Source organism: Oncorhynchus keta, chromosome 10 (assembly GCF_023373465.1).
Source record: "Oncorhynchus keta strain PuntledgeMale-10-30-2019 chromosome 10, Oket_V2, whole genome shotgun sequence".
NCBI lineage: Eukaryota > Metazoa > Chordata > Actinopteri > Salmoniformes > Salmonidae > Oncorhynchus > Oncorhynchus keta.
The window spans coordinates 74049686-74073337 of NC_068430.1; the positions used below are offsets into that span (position 1 = coordinate 74049686).

A 23652-nucleotide genomic window follows, 5' to 3' on the forward strand; every position below is an offset into this window, starting at 1 on the left:
CCAGGAGAACGCTACCTGCCCGATTGCATAGTGCCAACTGTACATTTTGGTGGAGGAAGAATAATGGTCTGGGGCTGTTTTTCAAAGTTCAAGCTAGGCCCCTTAGTTCCAGTGAAGGGAAATGTTAACGCTACAGCATACAAAGACATTCTAGACTATTCTGTGCTTCCAATTTTGTGGCAACAGTTTGAGGAAGGCCCTTTCCTGTTTCAGCCTGACAATGCCCCTATGCAAAGAGAGGGCCATACAGAAATGGTTTGTCGAGATCGGTGTGGAAGAACTTGACTGGCCTTTACAGAGCCCTGACCTCAATCCAAATCGAACACCTTAATGATGAATTAGAACACTGACTGCAAGCCAGGCCTAATCACTCGACCTCCCTAATGCTCTTATTGCTGAATGGAAGCAAGTCCCGCAGCAACGTTCCAACATCTAGAGGAAAGCCTTCCCTGAAGGGCGAAGGCAGTTATAGCAGTAAAGGGGGGACCAACTCCATATTAATGCCAATGATTTTGGAATGAGATTTTTGACAAGCAAGTGTCACGGTGTTCACATACTTTGGTAATGTAGTGTATTTTATATAATTGTAAATATGGCATCAAAATGTTGGAAATCTGATTTCCCTAGCTGATCTTTAATTGTCTGCAACTGTAGTATGAGCATGTGCTACGATGCAATTAGACAATAACAACCGCCAATTCACTCTGTAGAACACCAGGCAGGATCAACTAGGAAATTATGGTGTAATGCGAGCACCTACGTCCTGGGGTTGTGGATTCGAGGAATAAAATATTTGGGACAAGGAAATGGGGTAAGTGTATTGTGTGGCCAGCATAACAAACTAAGCTTTTAGTGCCACCTTGTGGCTCTGTTCTGGAATTTACAGTACTTGCTGGAATTACGTATTTTCTCAAGGCAGAACACTGCCCAGGGGAGAACAATATGTATTGGTGTGTCAGCACCTTCCGCACCTGGAACAAGCAGTATATATTACGCGTCCAGTTGTACAATAATCATATCGTGATATCATGAAATTGAATGGAAAATGTACCCAAAGGTTCAAATCCATGGGAATATGAAGTGAGCTATATCAGGTGAGCCATATGTTATTATGGGGTTGTTGAATGTAACAAAATGTATATTTTCATATAGGCCTATTCAACTGAACAGCTGTCTATTTCAGAATGACGTCATTCATTCAAAGAAAAATATGCATTGTCAGTGTAAAAGATAGCTCCATTCATTCAATCCACTGTAGCTTATTGTTATGATTCATTCCGTTTTCCCTGTGCTTTGTTTCTGTGTGAACTTGTAACTCAGCTTTATTGGAAAGTGCATAGCCAGCACTTCATTCAAAGCTTTATTCCTTATTTCTGTAAAGTGCACACACGTTTATTTAACAGATTGTACAATTTCGTCGAATATGGCTTTCTAATGTATATTTTGAGAAAATTGGGCTAATTGTGTCAATATTTGATTGTCAGAAGCGCGTTTAGATCGATGCAGAACTAGTCCCGCTTCCTTTATTCTAAGAACTCCTCTTCCGTAAAAGTCCCCTCCCTCCGCTCGCGGTTCACCGCTCATGCTTGTCTATGGAGGCCAGCAGACTCGTATTGAGGCCCACTCTTATTTTGGCAGCGAGAATCAGTTTCGTACAATGCTTAGTCATGGTGAGTTACAGCTTTCCCCCGTTCCTATGTGGCGCACAGACAGCGATGGAACTATTCAGCTATGTGAGTCTATTTTACTATTAAGAAAGCAGATCACGATTGATTTTGAAGATATATAATAGTGATTTTGTCGCGAGAATGTTAATGTTCATGAATGATATTTCCGATTCCAATCGGCAACCTTTTTCCCACGAATCGAGTCGACACCAATAATGCCAGGCAGTTACTGACAGCGAAGCTAATTTTGATTGTCTGACAATGTTTTTCACAGCGTTTGCTTTTAATATCCGTGGTGTTTTGTTGCTATAGCCTAATAGTACATCGACTGGTTTCCTAATGGTCATATTTGTTGTGAACGAGTAGTGAAGTATTAACGTCCGTGCATGCCAACACTTCAATGTGTTTAGCTATAACTGTTACAAGTGTGACTCACCAAGCAAGCTAAACGTATCACTGTAGCCTATTTGTTGGGAAATCGCCATCCCTTTGTCTGAAATCTGTAGCAAAATCATATGGTGCTATATAATTGTGCGGTAAGCACTTTCTTTATGTCCGTTTACATAAGGGACTCTTGACTTCTGGGTCATGTTTTGGTACACGCAGTTCCATAATTTGCTCCCTCATCACAGTCAGTTACAGTCCACGATAAGATGAGTCACTGGCGAAGGCGCATTGCCAGTCCCCTATCAATCTTGTTTGAAATAACCCTTCGTTCTTAATACAGGTGGGCATTGTTTCAGATAGTTTAGGAAAGGTTAGGGTACCGGTAGTCGATCGGTTTGTCGTTCGTCTTTTGTCAATATCTATCCAAATGTGCAATGTCTGTCTAAATTAATTATTTAAGAAGCGCGAGAAAGTTATGGGATAGAGTTACTAGTGTAACTCCGATTAAGCAACAATACAGATTTCCCCAGACTATCCAGCAATTTTGTAGTCTACATTGTTGCATGTGCGTATCTCTCATGTCGTTCATCAAATTGAAACCTATAGTCGTTCTCTGCGAAGGAACGTTATCGTATTTGGCGCGGAGAAAGTGACCACTTTAGGCCGGGGACTGTAGGCCTGTTGAGGGATAGCTGTAGTGTAAATCCCAGTAATATGGATATCTTCCATACAGGGTTCCAGGGTGATCTGCCCAGAAGTGTGTAGCCTACCGCCTATAGACGTATATTGACTACGAGGGCAGTTTATCATTTAATAAACTGGTCCCATGAATTGCAAAGAGATATGGGATATTAGAACCCCGTTGTCTTAACATTGTAATCTTTAACCTACACGTTAACTAGCTGGCTAGATGTTTTTTGTTGTTGTCTTGCATTAGCTTCAATTGCAAGTTTTCACCAACCTTATGATCTGCTTCAGACCGCTTGCGTTCTGCCTAAGCAGCGTAGCTACTACTATGCTTGAGCTGGTCCCGTGGTTGATTCAGAGCGGTAGACCCTTTGCATTATTGTGACTCCATTGTCTTAACCTTCCTATCTTAAACCTAAGCATGGGTACACTCAACATGTGACATTTAGTGGAGGCTCCTCAGTGGAGTGAATTTAATAAAAAATAGCGAAACATTAAAGGTAACCTTTTTAGATAACACTAAATATATTCACGAAAATGGATTAAAACACACCGTTTTGCAATGAAGGTCTACAGTAGCATCAAAAGCACTCTGTAGAGTAGCGCCATGGTGTTACCGAAGGACAGCTAGTTTCCGTCCTCCTCTGGGTACATTGACTTCAATACAAAACCTAGGAGACTCGTGGTTCTCACCCCCTTCCATAGACTTACACAGTAACAACTTCAGGTTGGAGGACCTCATCCGATCAGAGCTCTTGAAGCATGAACTGACATGTTGTCCACCAAATGAAAGGATCAGATAATTAATCTGATACTGGAAGCATAAGCTACAGCTAGCCAACACTGCAGTGCATAAAATGTGGGGAGTAGTTGACTGAAAGAGAAAGACAATAGTTGAACAGTTTTGAACAAATTCATTTCTTTAAAAATGAATAAGCAAGCGAGAGCTAGCTATATTTTGTTGTATTTTCTCCACTTTCACTTACTTATTTAGCGAATGCAGCTAGATAGTTTAGCCTACTCAAACACACGGCTCAAACAGAGAGGGATGCCATGTTAGCTAGCAGGCTATGGCTATCCAACACTGGAACTTTTTTCGAAGTCAAAGTTTTGGTTTGATTAATTTATTGCCACTGGAGCCGGCAGGTGTAACTTCTAGACTGCTTGCTGACTGTACTGCATGATTTGTAGCGATTAATATGCGTTAGTTCTAGTAGCTATGTTGTTTATGAGTATGATGTTCGCTAATATGATGACAAAGATGTAAGCTGTGTGTAGTGGTTATGATAGAAACTAATTTGCAACTGTTGGAGTAATGTTTACACCCTAAATCAGCTAGATGCATGCAAGAGAGTGCAAGGCGGTATTGAATGTGTCAATGTCTGTAACCTTGATTACTCAAATTTTTCTCTCGACTTGTGCTCCCTACATTGTAAACTTTCATTCATAGGCTAGTCTGTAGCAACCTCATGATGGGTATAGGGACATTTTGAGTCGTGTAGTAACCTGAACCTATCAATGTTACATTGAGCTGGGTGAATGGAATGTGAATGACAGTCATCCAATATGCTGTAATAGAAATAAGGCTATGCTCATTAAAAAAATAATTGTCCTCCCTCATCATAAATGGCACCGACAGCCACTGCTGCCAGTCCACCCATTATTTTACATTACATTTAAGTCATTTAGCAGACGCTCTTATCCAGAGCGACTTATGACTTGAATGGGGACGCCCATTCTATTCATTCTATTTCTATGGTACCACCACAATTCATGGGACTGATATTAGCTTTTTCTGCGCATAATGTTCAAATCATTTATTTATAAGTGACTTTGTTGAGCTTCACAATCAATTTGAGATATTTTCCCCTGATGTGAATGGGATTTGTGCCACAAATACTAAAATGCGGAATGTGGAACCAGTGCCAGGGAAACTAAACTGAAGCATGAATTGCTGTCATAACTTGTCCATAGACTGCTTACAGGGTAAGGAAACCATTGTCATTTTATCATTTGGGTCAACTAACCCTTTAATGAGTTCCCTTGTACCTATTGCTGCGTTCTCGTGCTAGTCGGATCAAAGAAACGGACATTTCCAACTTGTTAACTGCTTGAACGCGGCACGTGTATAACTACAACCAGTTAGCAAGTCGGAAATTGTGGAGTTTCCTAGTTCCAACTAGCACGTGAACGGGTCCTTTTTAACTGCAGGCTTTTCTTTGGGTGCTGAAATCTGTCGTTTTTTTATTAAAAACTGCATTTTATGTGACGTCTGTCAAATTGCACCCCCGTAATCGACAGTCTTTCGATGGAGTAAGAAGTTACGACTTCAAGCGTGCACCACAACACGATACTTTTATCCATTCTTTAACGCTTACTGTGTACCTGTGCTTGTCCTGATTGTTATAGAGTTGTCAGTTGAATTTGGAATGCATATTTTGATAAAATTGCATTCTATACGTCCGCTTCCAAAACTGAAAGTCTGTCCGGCCATGATGGGCTGCACCTTATCATTTAACAAATAGCTCCCTTGGCAGGGTTCATGTAAAATGCTACTTTTATAAATAAAATACAGATCTGAGTCTCACTCATTATTCTTGTCACGCCTTGGTCATTGTATTTTGTGTTTTCGTTATATATTTGGTCAGGCCAGGGTGTGACATGGGTTTATTGTTGTTGTATTTCATATTGGGGTTTTTGTATTTGGGATCGCGGCTGATTAGGGGTGTTGTATAAGCTTGGCTGCCTGAGGCGGTTCTTAATCAGAGTCAGGTGATTCTCGTTGTCTCTGATTGGGAACCATATTTAGGTAGCCTGGTTTTGCTTTGTATTTCGTGGGTGATTGTTCCTGTCTCTGTGTAGTGTTCACCAGATAGGCTGTAATTAGGTTTCACGTTCCGGTTGTTGTTTTTGTATTTGTTTAGTTATTTCATGTATCGTCATTCTCTTCATTAAAGAACATGAGTATCAACTACGCTGCATTTCAGTCCGACTCTCATTCCACAAACGAAGAACGCCGTTACAATTCTTGTTAAACAGAAACCCCAAACATATGGCAGCAGATCCACAAGGTCTGCCATGAGAGGTGACTTAAGGAAAAGCACCTTTAGTAAATCCGCTTTCTCTGTGAGAGCTTCCCATGTCTGGAATACACTGCCATCAGACACACAACTGCACCACCTATCACACTTCCACAAAACGTATGAATACATGGCTAAAGGTCAATCAGATTTGTGATCATAATCAATAGATGTGTATTGCCGCTTTCCATGTTGTCTGTAGCTTGTGAGGTGTGGAAACACTTTGTTGCTTTTATGAATTTTGCCTTGCTGCTTTTTGTTCTGTTGCTCTGTCTGTCTGCTACGTCTTGCTTGTCCTATGTTGCTCTGTCTGTATGCTACGTCTTGCTTGTCCTATGTTGCTCTGTCTGTATGCTACGTCTTGCTTGTCCTATGTTGCTCTGTCTGTATGCTACGTCTTGCTTGTCCTATGTTGCTCTGTCTGTATGCTACGTCTTGCTTGTCCTATGTTGCTCTGTCTGTATGCTACGTCTTGCTTGTCCTATGTTGCTCTGTCTGTATGCTACGTCTTGCTTGTCATATGTTGCTCTGTCTGTATGCTACGTCTTGCTTGTCATATGTTGCTCTGTCTGTATGCTACGTCTTGTTTGTCCTATGTTGCTCTGCGTGTGCTCACTGCTCAATGATTGTCTATATTGTAATTGTTTTTAATAACCTGCCCAGGGACTGCGGTTGAAAATTTGCCGGCTGGCTAAAACCGTCACTTTTACTGAAACGTTGATAACTGCACTGTCCCTGTAAAAATAAAATATACTCACTCAATAGTAAACCAAGAAAAGCTTGCAGCTACACAGAACAAACGGGTACAAGGAAACAATTAAAGAATTTACATTTTTACAAGTATCGACTGATGGTGACTCGATGTAGTTGGAGGTAGCCTAGAGTCCACCTACACTCGTCGCAACTCAACTCCATCGAGATGCACACTGAGTGTACAAAACATCAAGAGCACCTGCTCTTTCCATGACAGATGGACCAGGTGAAAGCTATGATCCCGTATTGATGCTGCTTGTTAAATCCACTTCAGTCAGTGTAGATGAAGGTTAAAGACCAGAAGGATTTTTAAGCCTTGAGACAATTGAGACATGGATTGTGTATGTGTGACATTCAAAGGGTGAATGGGCAGAAGACACAATATTTAAGTGCCTTTGAACAGGGTATGGTAGTAGGTTTGTGTCAAGAACTGCAACCCTGTTGGGTTTTTCACGCTCAACAGTTTCCCGTGTGTATTAAGAATGGTCCACCACCCAAAGGACATCCGGTCAACTTGACTCCAATGCTTCTCACAGTTTTGTCAACATGGGCCGGCATCCCGTGGAACACTTTTGACACCTTTGTAGAATCCATGCTTCGACAAATTACGGCTGTTCTGAGGGCAAATCAATATTAAGGTGTTCTTAATGTGTTGTGCACTCGGTGTATATATCATCGTTGAGTAAACACCGCTAGTTGAGGGGGTGAGTTCTTCCATGATGAGTCCACTATGTGAGTTGTCAGAGGGAGTGTTGAGCAACAGGCTACTATTAAACTGTGACATTTCTTTCTCAAGGAACTGTGAGGGATAGGCCTTCCATGAGATTTTACACAACAGACACACAATATAGGTCTACTTACCACTAGGCCTACTACTGCTGCTGTGTAGCCTACATCTAGGTAGAACTCCTACATCTTCTTGTTAAGCTATATTTCCTCGTTAAGCTAGAACTCCTAAATCTCCTCGTTAAGCTATATTTCCTTGTTAAGCTAGAACTCCTACATCTCCTCGTTAAGCTATATTTCCTTGTTAAGCCAGAACTCCTACATCTCCTCGTTAAGCTATATTTCCTAGTTAAGCCAGAACTCCTACATCTCCTCGTTAAGCTATATTTCCTAGTTAAGCTAGAACTCCTACATCTCATCGTTAAGCTAGAAGTCCTACATCTCCTCGTTAAGCTATATTTCCTAGTTCAGCTAGAACTCCTACATCTCATCGTTAAGCTATAATGGGTAACTATACATTCCTACAATGCAGCGCCTTTTCTTACCCCAGGAAGTATCACTTCTTCTTTAGTGTAAAATGTGGAATCCAAAAGGATGTAAATATAAGGTCAGGTGTCCTTTTACCTTAAATATGGATATTGAAACTGAATTTGAATGCATTTGGAACTGTTTTCTTAGTGGATGTAGGTGTTTTGCCATATCTCTGGGTGTTATTCATCAACTTCCACAATAAATATATGCCATAAAATAATCTTTCTATAGTCCTAGTTAAATTCTCTCAACAATGTTTTTTTTCATGATTATTGTATTTTATTAAAGATTTGTCTGTGTATCCCTGATCCCTTTTCACCCTGTTAGTTTGTTGTAATTCTCCATTTAAGAAAACAACCCCTTAATTTATTTGGTGAGGGAACAACCGCGCAAAGCTAAATAAATATAAACACTCAGTTGGATCTATTTGTATATTGTTTCATGTTAGTCTATGTCCAACTCATAAATGTCCACCCTGTTAAAATATGTTTGATGTAGAAGTAATTTAAGCTCAATCTTGCTCACTCACAGTGCGATGGCTAATTTAGGCTCAACATTTCCACCCTGTTAGGTTCCACCCTGTTAGGATTATGCTCTTAACCGGTTAAAAAAAATAGTAATAATTAAGTGCCTGAGCTTGACCAATATGTTTATCTGAAAGTCAAAAGTCCTTTTTCTGAACTTTTTTCTAAAGTTACAAGGTCCAAAAGGCACTGCATTGTAGGAACGACCTAACTTGACTTTAGTGAGCCCTACACACTGTAATAATATATCAGACCGTGTCCAATGTAAGCATTGTCTTCATTACAGAGAATGGTCCAACCACATAATATTAGTCTAATCTTGGTTTCACTTCAGTGAGTTGTACAGGATTTCATGTGATATAGAGGGAGGGTAGTAGAATTACCTAGATAGAGCTGTAGGTAGGCAGACCATACAACTAAGGCTGCGCCCAAATGGCACCCTGTTCCCTACAATTTTAGAAAAAAATGGTTCCAAAAGGTTAATTCGGCTGTCCCCATAAGATAACAACCTGTTTTTGGTTCCAGGTAGAACACTTTTGGTTCCAAGTATAACTGTTTTGGGTTCCATGTAGAACCCTTTCCACAGAGGGCAATACATGGAACCCAACATGGTTATACATGGAACCAACAAGGGTTCTTCAAAGTGTTCTCTTATGGGGACAGTCGAAGAACCCTTTTATATTCTAGGTGGTACCTTCTTTTCTAAGAGTTTACATAGTGCACTACTACTAGAGTCCTATAAGCCCTGGTCAAATGTAGTGCATTATATAGGGAATAGGGTGCCATTTGGGAGGCATGTAGGCCAGAACTTGTCCTCCAGCCCTTCAGTTCAGCCAGTCAGTTCTCTTATCTGCTTGTACAGGTAATCATTATGTGCAAAACGTAACATTGCAGTTATGTTACCCACTCAGGCCAGAGCAGCTGCAATAACACGATAACAATTGTTGCTGAGTAACTATGACTCTCTATAGTGACTTTTTTGTATTGGCCTAGTTGTGAACGAACAGGCTTAACACCTGTATAGCCTGTAGCTTACTTATTTGTGTGTGTGTGTGTGTGTGTGTGTGTGTGTGTGTGTGTGTGTGTGTGTGTGTGTGTGTGTGTGTGTGTGTGTGTGTGTGTGTGTGTGTGTGTGTGATTATTTTCCTACTCTCCACTGCTGTAGCCAGATTGGTCACAGGACAGTCCAGGGAAGAAAAAAAAACACTCAGTCACGATGACTAATTCAATTCTGCCCTAATTTAAGTCACTCGCTCCGTCTTCCTCAGTAGGAAAGTACGTCACTCGGCTCAGACTCTCGACCAGTGGTTGGGCTATCTTACCCACTCCCCGCCAGAGCTGGGTTCAGACTCTTTTACAAACCTTTCAAATACGCTGAGCATTTGCTCTAGTTTGCCTGAAGAGCCAGATGGGTGGGGTTTGCACTTTTGAGACATCTCTATTGGTTCCATTGCAGCAGGTACGCTCAGTCAAGCATAGATGCAATATTTGAAATGTTTTCTAATGGTATTTGAACCCAGGTCTGGGGGGGGGAGGAGAGAGAGACTCTGCATTCCCTTGTGTGGAATCTGTGGAGACACCCAAGCTCTCCTAGAGCTGTGATGTTGTCTCAAAGCACATTGACTCTAGTCACAGTGACTAAGAGAAACTGTGACTCCTCCCAAGAGGATCCATGAGTGTGACTGTAAACTCTTTGATTACCTTAAAGGTATATCTATCTATGTTGTATCTCTTCCTGTTCTAGGACACTTTTGTTCTGACTGGAGTGATTGAGGTTGGATGGCTTCGTAATGTTATTTAGCTGAGTCATTCGCTTGTCGTAGAACATACTAAATCACTCTCGAAAATGAAAGTTCTATCTGTTTTGATCAGACATGGAAATCAGTGCTAAAAACAAATTAAAGGAAGATGGTGAACAAGCTATGAAGGTAAGATACTGACATTTTGGTGCAGGTATAGCCAAGTAGCGCAAAAACATTATTTAAATATTGTCAGTACGATATATCATCAAAATGTATATCCCGATATGAAAATGTATTTCTTTCTTTCCCCCATCACTATTAGATGAACCCTATCCACCCTAACACCTAACTGTCCTGTCTTTTCTCTTCTCTTCTAGTTGCCAACGGCACCCAGACCTTCCCAGTAAATACAACAGTGCAATTTGAGATTCCAGAACGGGGCGACTTCTGGGAAAGCTTCTAGAGTGGAGCAACTGATCAACCAAACTAAACTGAGCTCTCCCCCCCCCTCATTCCTGAATCCTCAGGGCTGCTAGCTTACGCTGACGACATTTTTGGCACCTGCTCTTTTTTTTCTCCCTCTACAGAGTTTTAGGAGTTTCCACCCCTCTACTACCCTATCCTTGTCCCTCTTCTACCCAACTCCTGGCAGAAGTGTAGCTCCATGAGCTAAGTCCTGATTTACAATTATGACCATTGAAGATGCAGTAGTATATCAGTGTCTGTTTGTTGGGCCTCAGAGCGAAAAAGGAATAAGCAAGTAGTTGGACTTGAGAAGATGTCAGAGTACTAGACACATCTGTCTGTTTTTCTGACTGTTGCGGACTCTTTTGTTCAGGAAGTTCCCCTTTAGGAGAAAAACATATCAACAAGCGGACGTGAATAACAGTAATTCCCTACTGCGTCTTTTCGGACTCGCTACATACCTCCTGCCAAAAAGACCATACGTCTTGCTGTTCCTTTAATTAAAAGAGAAAGAGAAGTTTACTCAAGGGCAGGTGGGAGAGAATCTAGAACACTGATGTCATAAATCGTGGTGGATAACGATTGGCCTGGTTATAACATACATAACCATGACTGGCAGTTCATGTAGAATAAGTATTTTTTAAAGTTTTACAATAGCACCTGATTGTGCACTATGGCTGGGCTTGTGGAATAAGTAAGACTGTACGAAAAACTCATATAGACACAATGGCTGGAATTGAAGAATAAGAAGTAAGGGATAAGAAACCGTCTTTCGGACCTTTCTAAGAAAGCCGATTTAGTACTCTCTGAACTCTACAGTCACAGACATACATTCAACCAAAAAAACAACAAAGACCCTAGGAAAAGGGTCGTAGCCTTCTACAATCCCCCAATAGCTCCTCCAGTTTTCAACATTTCCCTAGTGTCTCCTTGCCCCTCAGTGAGCAAGGATGTCCGGCAGCAGTCACTCCCAACACTGTTCTTAGTTGTTGTCACAGCTTCAACAGAAGCACCAGGAAGGATCCTTCGTCAGTCAGGATGTCTAATGAGTGCCCGACGGAGTGCAAGGCGGTGGTGACGCCGTCGACGCGCAACGGCCACCGCGTCTTCAGCTACACGCTGGAGAGCCACACGGCGGCCGCCTTCGCCATCATGAACGAGCTGCGGCTGGACGGCCAGCTGTGCGACGTGACGCTTCGTGTGTGCTACAACGACCTGGAGGCCGTGGACTTCGTGGCACACAAGGTGTGTAGCATTGTGTCAATAACGGTTATGCTGTGGATGGAGTCGGGTGTATCGGTAACGTTCCTGACTTCGGACTACTCGTGCCCCCTTGGCGATACGGGGTCTGTGCCCTTCTCTTCTAGTCCTCATGCTTTGTCTATCTCCAGATGTGTTTCTGTCTGTGAAACTCCCCCCAAAAATGTCGGGGGGGAAATTATGTTTGGCACTCCGATCTTTAAAGCTCCAATGCAGCTGTTTTTTTTTTATTTATCTCAAATCGTTTCTGGGTAACAATTAAGGAACTTACTGTGATTGTTTTCAATTAAAATAGTCAAAAATAAACAAAAATAGCTTCCTACCAAAGAGCAATTTCTCAAGCAAGAATTTTGATAGGACTGTCTGAGAGTAATCTGAATCTAGAGGGGGAAACTGATACAGTTGATATGTTTGAGATATCAAGCTGACAGTTCACGTCTACAGGTGGTGCTGGCATCGTCCTCTCCGGTCTTCAGAGCCATGTTCACCAACGGCCTGAAGGAGTGTGGGATGGAGGTGGTGCCCATCGAGGGGATACACCCCCGGGTGAGTGTTACAACACATTTTATAAGACTTGCCACAGGCATGTAATAAACCTTTCTAGCTGTTGGTCTAAAGTAAAGTGTTAACCAATTCTATGGAAACCAACTGCATTTTCATGTGAGTAATAGTAGTGAAGACTGGATAGATGAGGGAGACCTGCATAAGTAGGCGGGTGGGAAGGCTGCCTTTCATCCAGGTGTGTCGGTAGAGCTGACTTTTAGAAGTCCCAGTTGTAATTATCCACGTTGCATTCAAGATAGAAAGGCAGTCACTCCACGTTTTCCTACGAGGGACCAAAGACTGACTCCATAAGAAAGACAGTTGTATTTCAGTGGTAAAAATATGCGCTCGCACACACACACACCTGCTTTTATCGCTGGCTTCTTTGTTCCAGCTGGTGCGTACAGCCCCACTGAGTTATCTCCCAGAGATCGTAATCATGCCGCTGCCTTTAGACATGCAGACACACGCAGACACACCAAGCTTACAGAGAGCGCAGGATTAGCCATGTTGACTAATGAGGGAACTGATAAACTAGCAGCTCTCTGACTGCTCTCTGTCATAGGCTAACTCAGCACTGTGCCACAGTGCCACAACTTTGATAGTATTTATTGTGTTACTATTTTTATTTGCGAATTGTCTTACTTTGTCTAACTCTGCATTGTTGGGAAAGGGCTCGTAACTAAGCATTTCACGGTGAAGTCTACACCTGTTGTATTCAGCGCATGTGACAAATACAATTTGATTCGATTGGTTTTATTTGATTGTGTAGTTCCTCAGTACTGAGGCAGATTGTCAGTCTGGAACCTCATGCCACAATAATGATGTAATTGAAGGGCCTCCCGGGTGGCGCAGTGGTTAAGGGCGCTGTACCACCAGACTCTGGGTTCGCGCCCAGGCTCTGTCGCAGCCAGCTGCGACCGGGAGGTCCGTGGGGGTGACGCACAATTGGCCTAGAGTCGTCCGGGTTAGGGAGGGTTTGGCCGGTAGGGATATCCTTGTCTCATCGCGCACCAACGACTCCTGTGGTGGGCCGGGCGCAGTGGGCGCTAACCAAGGTTGCCAGGTGCACAGTGTTTCCTCTGACACATTGGTGCGGCTGGCTTCCGGGTTGGATGCGCGCTGTTAAGAAGCAGTGCGGCTTGGTTGGGTTGTGTATCGGAGGACACATGACTTTCAACCTTCGTCTCTCCCGAGCCCGTACGGGAGTTGTAGCGATGAGACAAGATAGTAGCTACTAAACAATTGTATACCACAAAATTGGGGAGAAAAAAGGGGTAAAAAAATCTATATATTAAAAAAATAATAATGATGTAATTGACCCTTTCTGTCTTCCTGTCTCTTCTAACTGTTCTAACTACTCTCGTCTCATTCTCTCTCTCACCTGTCCTCCACTCTCTTTTTCATCTGTCCCATCTCTTCTCTCCATCTCCAATCTTTTCTCTTCCTTTCTCTCTCTGCAAATCCCTCCTCTCTCTCCACATCCCTCCTTCTCTCTCAGGTGATGGGCCGGCTGATAGAGTTTGCCTACACGGCCAGCATCTCTGTTGGGGAGAAGTGTGTGATCCACGTCATGAACGGCGCCGTCATGTACCAGATCGACAGCGTGGTCAAGGCCTGCTGCGACTTCCTGGTCACGCAGCTGGACCCTAGCAACGCCATCGGCATAGCCAGCTTCGCCGAGCAGATCAGCTGCACGGAGCTCCATCAGAAAGCTCGGGAATATATCTACATGAACTTCAGCCAGGTATGTGGTGTAGATACTGTCTTCTGGATTTGAGCAAATATCTACTTCCCCGGGGTCGGATGACCTCATGGATACTATTTTTATGTCTCGGCATCTAGTATGAAGGAAGTTGGAGGTAGTTTCGCAAGCCAAAGCTAACAAGCATGTTATGACCAATTTGTAAGTCGCTCTGGATAAGAGCGTCTGCTAAATGACTTAAATGTAAATGTAAATGACCTCTAATATCCTTCATACTGGACACAGAGACATAAAATGGTATCCACGAGTTAATCTGCCTCTGGGGAAGTAAATAACAAGCTTCATCGCCAACATCCCGAAGTATCCTTTTAAAACAGTTAGCTTTAGCCCCCTCACAACTGATTCAGGATCAGCTTTGCCTAACCTCGTTCTTTGGGTTTTGCGATTCTCGAAACCATAGCGAGAGAGAATCCTTTTAAACTCATGAGGGGAGTGAACAAGTACACACTTCGGAGAGAATGATAGTCTCTTCCCCCCTCCCGAGTTGGAAAAGTTCAGTATCCAGAGCATGCTCACTGTTGATGGTACGAAGTGTTTCACCATGACACTTTGCTCCTTGACCCCTATGGGTTTCCCCAGGAAATAACCACGTCACCTGACTCCGATCAGTTGAAATAATTCAAGCGGATACTGTGCGTGTCTCCTTATCTTCATTTGATATGGATGAGTCATTCAGTCAACCTTATCGTTAGTGTCGCCGTCACCGTCAGGCCATTCAGCTGCTATACAGATTAATGGCTTTTCTCAGATCTGTAGTCTCTTCCTGTAACTTGAAAAGCCAGAGTCCGTTTCCTCAACTGACTCACTGTGTTTAGTTAAGGGAAACGTCAAGGCTTTGTGAGGGTGGAGCACCACCACCTGCACCACAGCGTGTCATCACTGAACAAATAGTCTCAGCTGTTACTTTGCACCATCTTCGTTTCTTTTCTGCTTTGGCCCTTGAACCCTCAACATGAATAATCCTACTATTGTGTGGTAGTGGGTTAGGTGTGTGTGTGTTGGGTTAGTTTTGTGCGTGAGTTGGGTGAGTCGTGTGGAATCAGCGCGTTGTGTGGGCGGGCTCATGGGGGTTTACCTGTATGTTCAATGTAGAGGCAGTCAGTCTGCATGACTTCACAGGGAGTCAGACTGAAACTGTAACCATGGAAGAGCTGGTTAACAGGAAGAGATGTCTCATATATATTCTGCAAAGATCACTGATTGTCTCTCTCACTCACACACATACACACACACACACACACACACACACACACACACTCCCACAACCAAAAGAATGATCATGAGTCATAATAAGATGAATACCAAAGGTGTACTGTGTGATTCAGTGTACTCCATTGAATAAAAATGTTTTCAAAATGCTGCGTTACTCCCCTTTTTAATTCTAAAAGCCTAACAATTGCCCATGAACCATATCCAACAACCCCTTGTTATTCTCCATGACTTCATTTTAGACTGGCAACCAAGTGATGCCTTTCTTAGAACAGCCTCCTTCTCCTCCTCCTCACCTTTAGGTGGCGACCCAGGAGGAGTTCTTCAACCTCTCCCAATGCCAGCTGGTCACTCTCATCAGCCGCGACGAACTCAACGTGCGCTGTGAGTCGGTGGTCTTTCAGGCTTGTGTGGCGTGGGTCCGGTACGACCGGGAGAACCGGCGGCCCTACGTCCAGGCCCTGCTCCAGGCCGTGCGGTGCCACTCCCTCACCCCACACTTCCTCCAAGCCCAGCTGCAGTCTCTGGAGTGGGACGACCAGTGTAAAGACTACCTGGCTCAGATCTTCCAGGACCTCACCCTCCACAAGCCCACGAAGGTGAGATGGTTGGTTGGTATTTTGGGTAATAAAACCTGTTTACAGTTAAAGTTCTAAACCCTCCATTGTTTCTGATGTGCATCAATGACCTTGCTGCTGTATCTAACACTTAACGTCCAATACTGATGCCAAGAACCCTGATTAAATCAAGTTTTTTTAAAACTACAAAGCCGACCTCCCGAGTGGCGCAGCGGTCTAAGGCGTCACTACAGACCCGGGTTCAATCCCAGGCTGTGTCACAACCGGCCGTGACAGGGAGTCCCGTAGGGCGGTGCACAATTGGCCCAGCGTCGTCTAGGTTAGGGGAGGGTTTGGCCGGGGTGGGGGGCTTTACTTGGCTCATCGCTCTCTCCTTGTGGCGGGCCGGGCTCCTGCAGGCTGACTTCGGACGTAAGTTGAACAGTGTTTCCTCCAACACATTGGTGAAGCTGACTTCCGGGATAAGCGGGCGGGTGTTAAGGAGAGTGGTTTGGCGGGTCATCGACCTTCGCCTCTCCAGAGCCCGTTGGGCAGCGATGAGACAAGATCGCAATTGACATTGGGAGGGAAAAAAGGGGATAAATATATATTTCCAATGCATTTGTCTCCAAGGTAATCTCCTGATGGATCAATTGATTGATACATTTATGTGGTCCTCCTAGGTGATCTCGTGCCGCACGCCCAAAGTGCCCCAGCTCATCTACACGGCAGGGGGATACTTCCGTCAGTCCCTGTCCTATCTGGAAGCCTACAACCCCTGTACTGGGGCCTGGCTGAGGCTAGCTGACCTTCAGGTCCCCGGAGTGGCCTGGCTGCCGTGGTCATCTCTGGGCTGTTCTACGCTGTCGGAGGAAGGAACAACGCTCCTGACGGGAATATGGACTCCAACACGTTGGATTGTTATAATCCCATGAACAACTGCTGGTTGCCTTGTGCTCCCATGAGTGTACCCAGGAACAGGATAGGAGTGGGGGTGATTGACGGGATGATCTATGCTGTCGGAGGGTCGCATGGATGTATTCATCATAACAGCGTGGAGAGGTTCGTGGAACTGAGATCTGATTGGGTGGTTTGATGAAGGGAGCGGGAGTTGCGTTTTTGTGTCCTTAGGTTGGGGTTATGATTGGTTAGGTATGTAGGATTGGAACTTTGCGCCATAGGACTTGGTATTTTCTGTGCGGAGCAAAGTGATGTTATACAAGGAAGTAGCTCAGCAAAAAAAGAAACACCCCTTTTTCAGGACCCTGTCTTTCAAAGATAATTTGTAAAAAAAAAAATCAAAATAACTTCACAGATCTTCATTGTAAAAGGTTTAAACACTGTTTCCCCATTCTTGTTCAATGAACCATAAACAATTAATGAACAAGCACATGTGGAACGGTCGTTAAAGACACTAACAGCTCACAGACGGTAGGCAATTAAGGTCACAGTTATGAAAACGTAGGACATTAAAGAGGCCTTTCTACTGACTGAAAAACACCAAAAGAAAGATGCCCAGGGTTCCTGCTCATCTGCGTGAATGTGCCTTAGGCATGCTGCAAGGAGGCATGAGGACTGCAGATGTGGCCAAGGCAATAAATTGCAATGTCCGTACTGTGAGACGCCTAAGACGGGGAGACAGGACGGACAGCTGATCATCCTCCCAGTGGTAGACCACGTGTAACAACACCTGCACAGGATCGGTACATCTGAATATCACACCTGCGGGACAGGTACATGATGGCAACAACAACTGCCCGAGTTACACCAGGAACACACAATCCCTCCATCAGTGCTCAGACTGTCCACAATAGGCTGAGAGAGGACTGAGGATTTGTAGGCCTGTTGTAAGGCAGGTCCTCACCAGACTTTACCGGCAACAGTGTCACCAAAGGGCACAAACCCACCGTCGCTGGTCCAGACAGGACTGGCAAAAAGTGCTCTTCACTGACAAGTTGCAGTTTTGTCTCACCAGGGGTGATTGTTGGAATCGTGTTGATCGTCGAAGGAATGAGCGTTACACCGAGACCTGTACTCTGGAGCGGGATCGATTTGGAGGTGGAGGGTCCGTCATGGTCTGGGGCGGTGTGTCACAGCATCATCGGACTGAGCTTGTTGTCATTGCAGGCAATCTCAACTCTGTGCGTTTAAGGGAAGACATCCTCCTCCCTCAAGTGGTACCCTTCCTGCAGGCTCATCCTGACATGACCCTCAGCATGATAATGTCACCAGCCATAATGCTTATTCTGTGCATGATTTCCTGCAAGACAGGAATGTCATTGTTGGCCATGGCCAGCGAAGAGCCCGGATCTCAATCTCATTGAGCACATCTGGGACATGTTGGATCGGAGGGTGAGGACTAGGGCCACCCCCCAGAAATATTTGGGAACTTACAGGTGCCTTGGTGGAATCTCACAGCAAGAACTGGAAAATCTGGTGCAGTCCATGTGGAGGAGATGCACTGCAGTATTTAATGCAGCTGGTGGCCAAACCAGATACTGACTGTTACCCCCTCCCCCCTTTGTTCACATACACATTATTACATTAGTCACATGTCTGTGGAACCTGTTCAGTTTATGTCTCAGTTGTGTGAATATTTGTACCAAGATTCAACATGTTAAGTTTGCTGACTTCTTTTTTTGCTGAGTTTATATACAGTATATATATTTTTTATCTCAAGGAAAGTATTTGTTGTTTGTGCCTAAAAATAAACCAGGAAGAAATTACTTTGATGTCACGATTTTCCAACCTCACACTAAATATAGTCCAGTTGGTTGATTTTGTGGGCGTGCCTCTATCCTGCTCCGCAGGTTTTGTCAGTGTGTTTGACTGACTGTGTCTGTCTCTCCCATCCTCAGGTATGACCCAGACAGGGACCAGTGGCACCTGGTGGCCCCCATGTTGACACGGCGTATCGGGGTGGGCGTGGCGGTCATCAACCGGCTGCTGTACGCGGTGGGAGGGTTCGACGGCACACACCGCCTCTCCTCCTCAGAGTGTTATAACCCAGAAAGGGATGAGTGGAAGAGCATGGCTGCCATGAACACTGTGCGCTCTGGGGCAGGTGAGGAACAAAGGGACCACATTGACTTTGGACAGGATTTACGGTCTGATTCTCTATGCTTCTCTCGACGCATGTACTTACACGCCCCTTAAGGCATGGACAGGAATATGGTGGAAACTCTCCAGCCATGCTTTCACAAATCCAATGTTTTCAAATCGATTTTAAATGCATTTTCCTGTGTAAAGGGTGGAGATTCAGAGTGAAACCTGCGTGTAGGCCTAAAGTTCCACCTGTGTCAAGAAGGCCCTTCTAATAATGAACTTTGACCCATATCAGGTGTGTGTGCGCTGGGGAACCGTATCTACGTGATGGGGGGCTACGACGGCACCAACCAGCTGAACACAGTGGAGCGCTACGACGTTGAGACTGACACCTGGAGCTTTGCAGCCTCCATGAGGCACCGGCGCTCCGCCCTGGGGGTCACCGCGCACCATGGGAAGATCTATGTACTGGGTGGGTATTGTAAAAGCAGGTTCTACTGCAACAATGCTTTAGCGTAATTATGAGTTATTTGCTTCGGTGCAAGAATTCTTTCTTTGAACACAATAAACAAAACCCCGGAGTCCTCCCCAAATACCCATTTTGTTTTTTCTAATACATTATGACAGAATCAACCCCCATATGATGTGCAGTATTTAGTACCACAGTGTTTAGGTCACATTTAGTTTTCTAGTGTCGAAGTGACAGAGAGAAGCATATCTTATTGTTTTTATTTATTGATTTATTTAGTTGATTTTTTTATATATTTTTTTTCATTTGTCGAGAGACCTATCTGGTGGTGTCTCACGGAATTGCAGGACTGATTATTGGCAAGTCAGTTTATAATTGGCAGCTAGCTCCATTTGAATGATACAGCAGCAACACCTGGTCAACAGCATCGGCTTTTAGGCCTCCTGCTCCGTCTCCTAGAGGGAAGCGGTGTGAGGTGATGCAGAGGCTCGCCTCGCAGGGCGCTTTTAGGCCTCCTGCTCCGGCTCCTAGAGGGAAGCGGTGTGAGGTGATGCAGAGGCTCGCCTCGTAGGGAGCTTTTAGGCCTCCTGCTCCGGCTCCTAGAGGGAAGCGGTGTGAGGTGATGCAGAGGCTCGCCTCGCAGGGCGCTTTTAGGCCTCCTGCTCCGGCTCCTAGAGGGAAGCGGTGTGAGGTGATGCAGAGGCTCGCCTCGTAGGGAGCTTTTAGGCCTCCTGCTCCGGCTCCTAGAGGGAAGCGGTGTGAGGTGATGCAGAGGCTCGCCTCGTAGGGAGCTTTGAGGCCTCCTGCTCCGGCTCCTAGAGGGAAGCGGTGTGAGGTGATGCAGAGGCTCGCCTCGTAGGGAGCTTTTAGGCCTCCTGCTCCGGCTCCTAGGGGGAAGCGGTGTGAGGTGATGCAGAGGCTCGCCTCGTAGGGAGCTTTTAGGCCTCCTGCTCCGGCTCCTAGAGGGAAGCGGTGTGAGGTGATGCAGAGGCTCGCCTCGTAGGGAGCTTTTAGGCCTCCTGCTCCGGCTCCTAGAGGGAAGCGGTGTGAGGTGATGCAGAGGCTCGCCTCGTAGGGAGCTTTTAGGCCTCCTGCTCCGGCTCCTAGAGGGAAGCGGTGTGAGGTGATGCAGAGGCTCGCCTCGTAGGGAGCTTTTAGGCCTCCGGCTCCTAGAGGGAAGCGGTGTGAGGTGATGCAGAGGCTCGCCTCGTAGGGAGCTTTTAGGCCTCCGGCTCCTAGAGGGAAGCGGTGTGAGGTGATGCAGAGGCTCGCCTCGTAGGGAGCTTTTAGGCCTCCTGCTCCGGCTCCTAGAGGGAAGCGGTGTGAGGTGATGCAGAGGCTCGCCTCGCAGGGCGCTTTTCAGGACTACTGCTGAGGTGTGGGGGTCTTATTTGCACTTTTACAGTCCCCGAAGCATAACCCAGGTGGGTGCTACCAGCCTGATCTAGAGAGGAGGAGCTGTGAACATCGACAGACAACAAGGTACTTGATGAAGAGCTCCATGGCCTGTCTTGTCAGATGTCTCTACCTCCCTGCCTGGCTGTTCCATCAATGCTTCCTCCGGCGATAATACTACCTTTCTGAACTGCCCATGATGAAAGACCTTCGTCCAATAACTACCAGATCCTCCTACATTTTTGTTGTTAAATTGTTTTGTTTTTAAAAGCAACTTTGCGATTCAACGTGTAATGAAAAGCACCATATAAAATGCATGTATTATTATTTACATTTGAGATACAATTCTCTTGTTATAAAAAGTGTTATAAATCCCATCCTATGTCCTAAAGAGTGCTTCTCCTCTCCTCCTCCGTTCTACAGGAGGTTATGATGGGAACACTTTCCTGGACAGCGTGGAGTGTTATGACCCGGAGACGGACACGTGGTCGGAGGTGACCCGCATGATGTCGGGCCGCAGTGGCGTGGGCGTGGCTGTTACCATGGAGCCCTGCCAAAAGGACCTGGCCCAGTGTCTGAAGCATGAGAGGACGGAGGTCACTGGCGGTTGTGAGGGTGTTAGTTTGGGGTGTTCAGGGACAGGAGGGGACTCTGGATCGCACCATAACTCCAGACACGGTGCCTTCAGCAAGGGGACTTGAGTCGTACGCTCTCCACCATCCCTGGCTCAGTCCTCTTCAGTCTTCCATGGAAAAGCTCCCCAGCCTTGAATAGAAGACAGAAACACAGGTCTTCTGAAAAACACAAGATCGCAGAGGCCCTCCCTAGCCATGTTGGTTTCACACAACTTCAGTCATATGTGACAAGTTGTTTAATGATAAATTGTATATAGTTTATGATCTAGCACGTCGATTCACTCACTGTTCCCGTGATAACAATGCAGATGGACAAAGTCATAGAAATAGGAGTTCTAGATCGTTTAATCTGTTCAAATCTACTTCTATGTGCTCCATCCCATACCACCACAGTAGCACTATAGCGCCCTCTTGGACCAATGTTTCCCTGGTCTACACCAAGAGGAGAAAGGGCTGTACAATATATTTGAAAGGCTACTAACTAACCTCTGTCTACTAAATTAGTAGTCACTTTTTTTCTATTTCAAGACCAGCCTGTGCAGATAAACCAAATATTTTGGGGAGGGGAAGAAATATAGAAAATTGCATACCTTCAAACAACAAGAAAGTGTAAGACAAAGTACCTTTTGCTGAGAATTTTCCTGAACAGCAGTAAATGCAAACTTGTAGTGTATTCAAGGTTTAAAAAGGCTTCTAAAGTTTGAATTTTCCACTAAAAATGTTAGATTTGATTTTACCTAATGAAAAATGTATCAACCCTACACAAAAATGTCCCTTAATTATAATCCACAAAATTCACATTTCCTGTTGCTGAATGATTATTTTCCTACTGTAGCAAACTGGCTCAAATTAAAGATCCTACATCTGTTTGGCAAAGTCTGTGGACAAATGGGGAATTTTAGGGTTTTCCTAATATAAGTGCCATTACTATGCCTGCTGGCATGATTACCACCATCAGTATACAGAACACTCTCTGGTGGCAAGAATGTTGGCCAAGGGTTGGAGACTTAACCTACAGTGGTCAAAGTAGGCCTAGAGAGCCCCAAGACTGAGTCTAGATACTATCGGCTCAGTAGCGTCGCAAACCAACCATAAAGAATTTGTGGGACGGGAATGAACTGAAAAGTGTTTAGAGTAGGGAACTCACAAGGACAGCCCACAAGGACAAAATAAGTGTCAATTAATATTCAAACATTACACACAAATATATCTCCAATCTCCCCCCTGCGATTGTTTTGGGTTTTAACAATCGTACACACATCTGCCCAAACCACGGGTCAAGTGACCATTGTTGTGCATTAAGTCACATTTGATAATGTCACTAAATGGGAAGATGAGAAGAAAAGGGCTGCATCCCAAATGGCACCCTATTCCCTATGTCGTGCACTACGTTTGACCAGAGCCCTATGGACCTTATCAAGAGTAGTGCACTAAATATTTCCTGATGACTCGTACTGAATTGAATTCCGCTGCTTTCTCGATGGAGAAGGAATGTCAGTGGGCCGGAGCCTGCCAAAACTAAATTGGGAATAGAGTGCTATTTAGTCCAGGACACTTAAAGAAATGTATTTGTAACAGCGGTTTAATTAAACTACAAAGGTTTTTTAAGTGATGTTTTGTACATTGATATTATATTCCAATGGAGTCTTGTACAGAAGAATTTAAGACCTGAGGTTTTTTATTTATTAATTTTGTCCCTTTTTTCTTGTTTGCTTTGACTGACTTCGACTTTGTATTACAATTGGACTCTGATATTGTTTTCCTGCTAATGAGAAGCATGCATTGTATTTAGGCATGCCTGTTGAATGCCTACATTTGTAAAGAAAGGTTGCCTCTTTTGAAAGGGACTTTTTTCCTCTTAGTAGTTAAAGAAATAGAATATTTAAAGAAATGCTTTGTACATTTTTCAGCAAACACTGTACAAAACACATTGTATATTAAAATATGTTTATTTTAACAGTGGCATGTGTTTCTTTGTCGAAATCCCAGTTCTGGGCTCATATTCACAGTCTGATTTAGAAGTGCTGATTATAGGATACGTTTTTGCCTTTTCGATCAAAATGAAGAGGGTGATCTGAGCCTAGTTTAGCAATACTCCAATTAGCATTGAGAGAAAGGCACCTGGATCCGGTTCGTTAGAACCATCGATGAACTTGGCCTTACGATACTTTCGGGAAACCGGGCCCTGATCAGGGAGTGTCTGCACAAGACA

General features: G+C 44.5%; 1 protein-coding gene and 1 long non-coding RNA gene across 4 annotated transcripts; both read left to right on the forward strand.

Moving 5' to 3' along the window:
• The first annotated feature begins 1565 nt into the window (after positions 1–1565).
• LOC118389428 (kelch-like ECH-associated protein 1B) lies at positions 1566–23397 on the forward strand. The gene is given in 10 exon segments (XM_052527931.1): positions 1566–1733; positions 10475–11807; positions 12267–12368; positions 13867–14112; positions 15642–15938; positions 16580–16709; positions 16712–16958; positions 18755–18960; positions 19237–19413; positions 21229–23397. Coding segments are annotated over 9 exon segments (1890 nt in total). The 5' UTR covers positions 1566–1733; positions 10475–11600; the 3' UTR covers positions 21507–23397.
• On the forward strand, positions 19421–21222 carry LOC127932353 (uncharacterized). Of its 3 annotated transcripts, none has more exons than XR_008144930.1 (3): positions 19421–19885; positions 19958–20173; positions 20318–21222. It is a non-coding gene; the product is annotated as an uncharacterized LOC127932353 (long non-coding RNA). The 3 variants fall into 3 exon arrangements; XR_008144931.1 differs by lacking the exon at positions 19421–19885 and having other exon boundaries at positions 19904–20029; positions 20102–20173; positions 20246–21222; XR_008144932.1 differs by lacking the exon at positions 19421–19885 and having other exon boundaries at positions 19904–20029; positions 20102–20173.
• Positions 23398–23652: the final 255 nt, after the last annotated feature.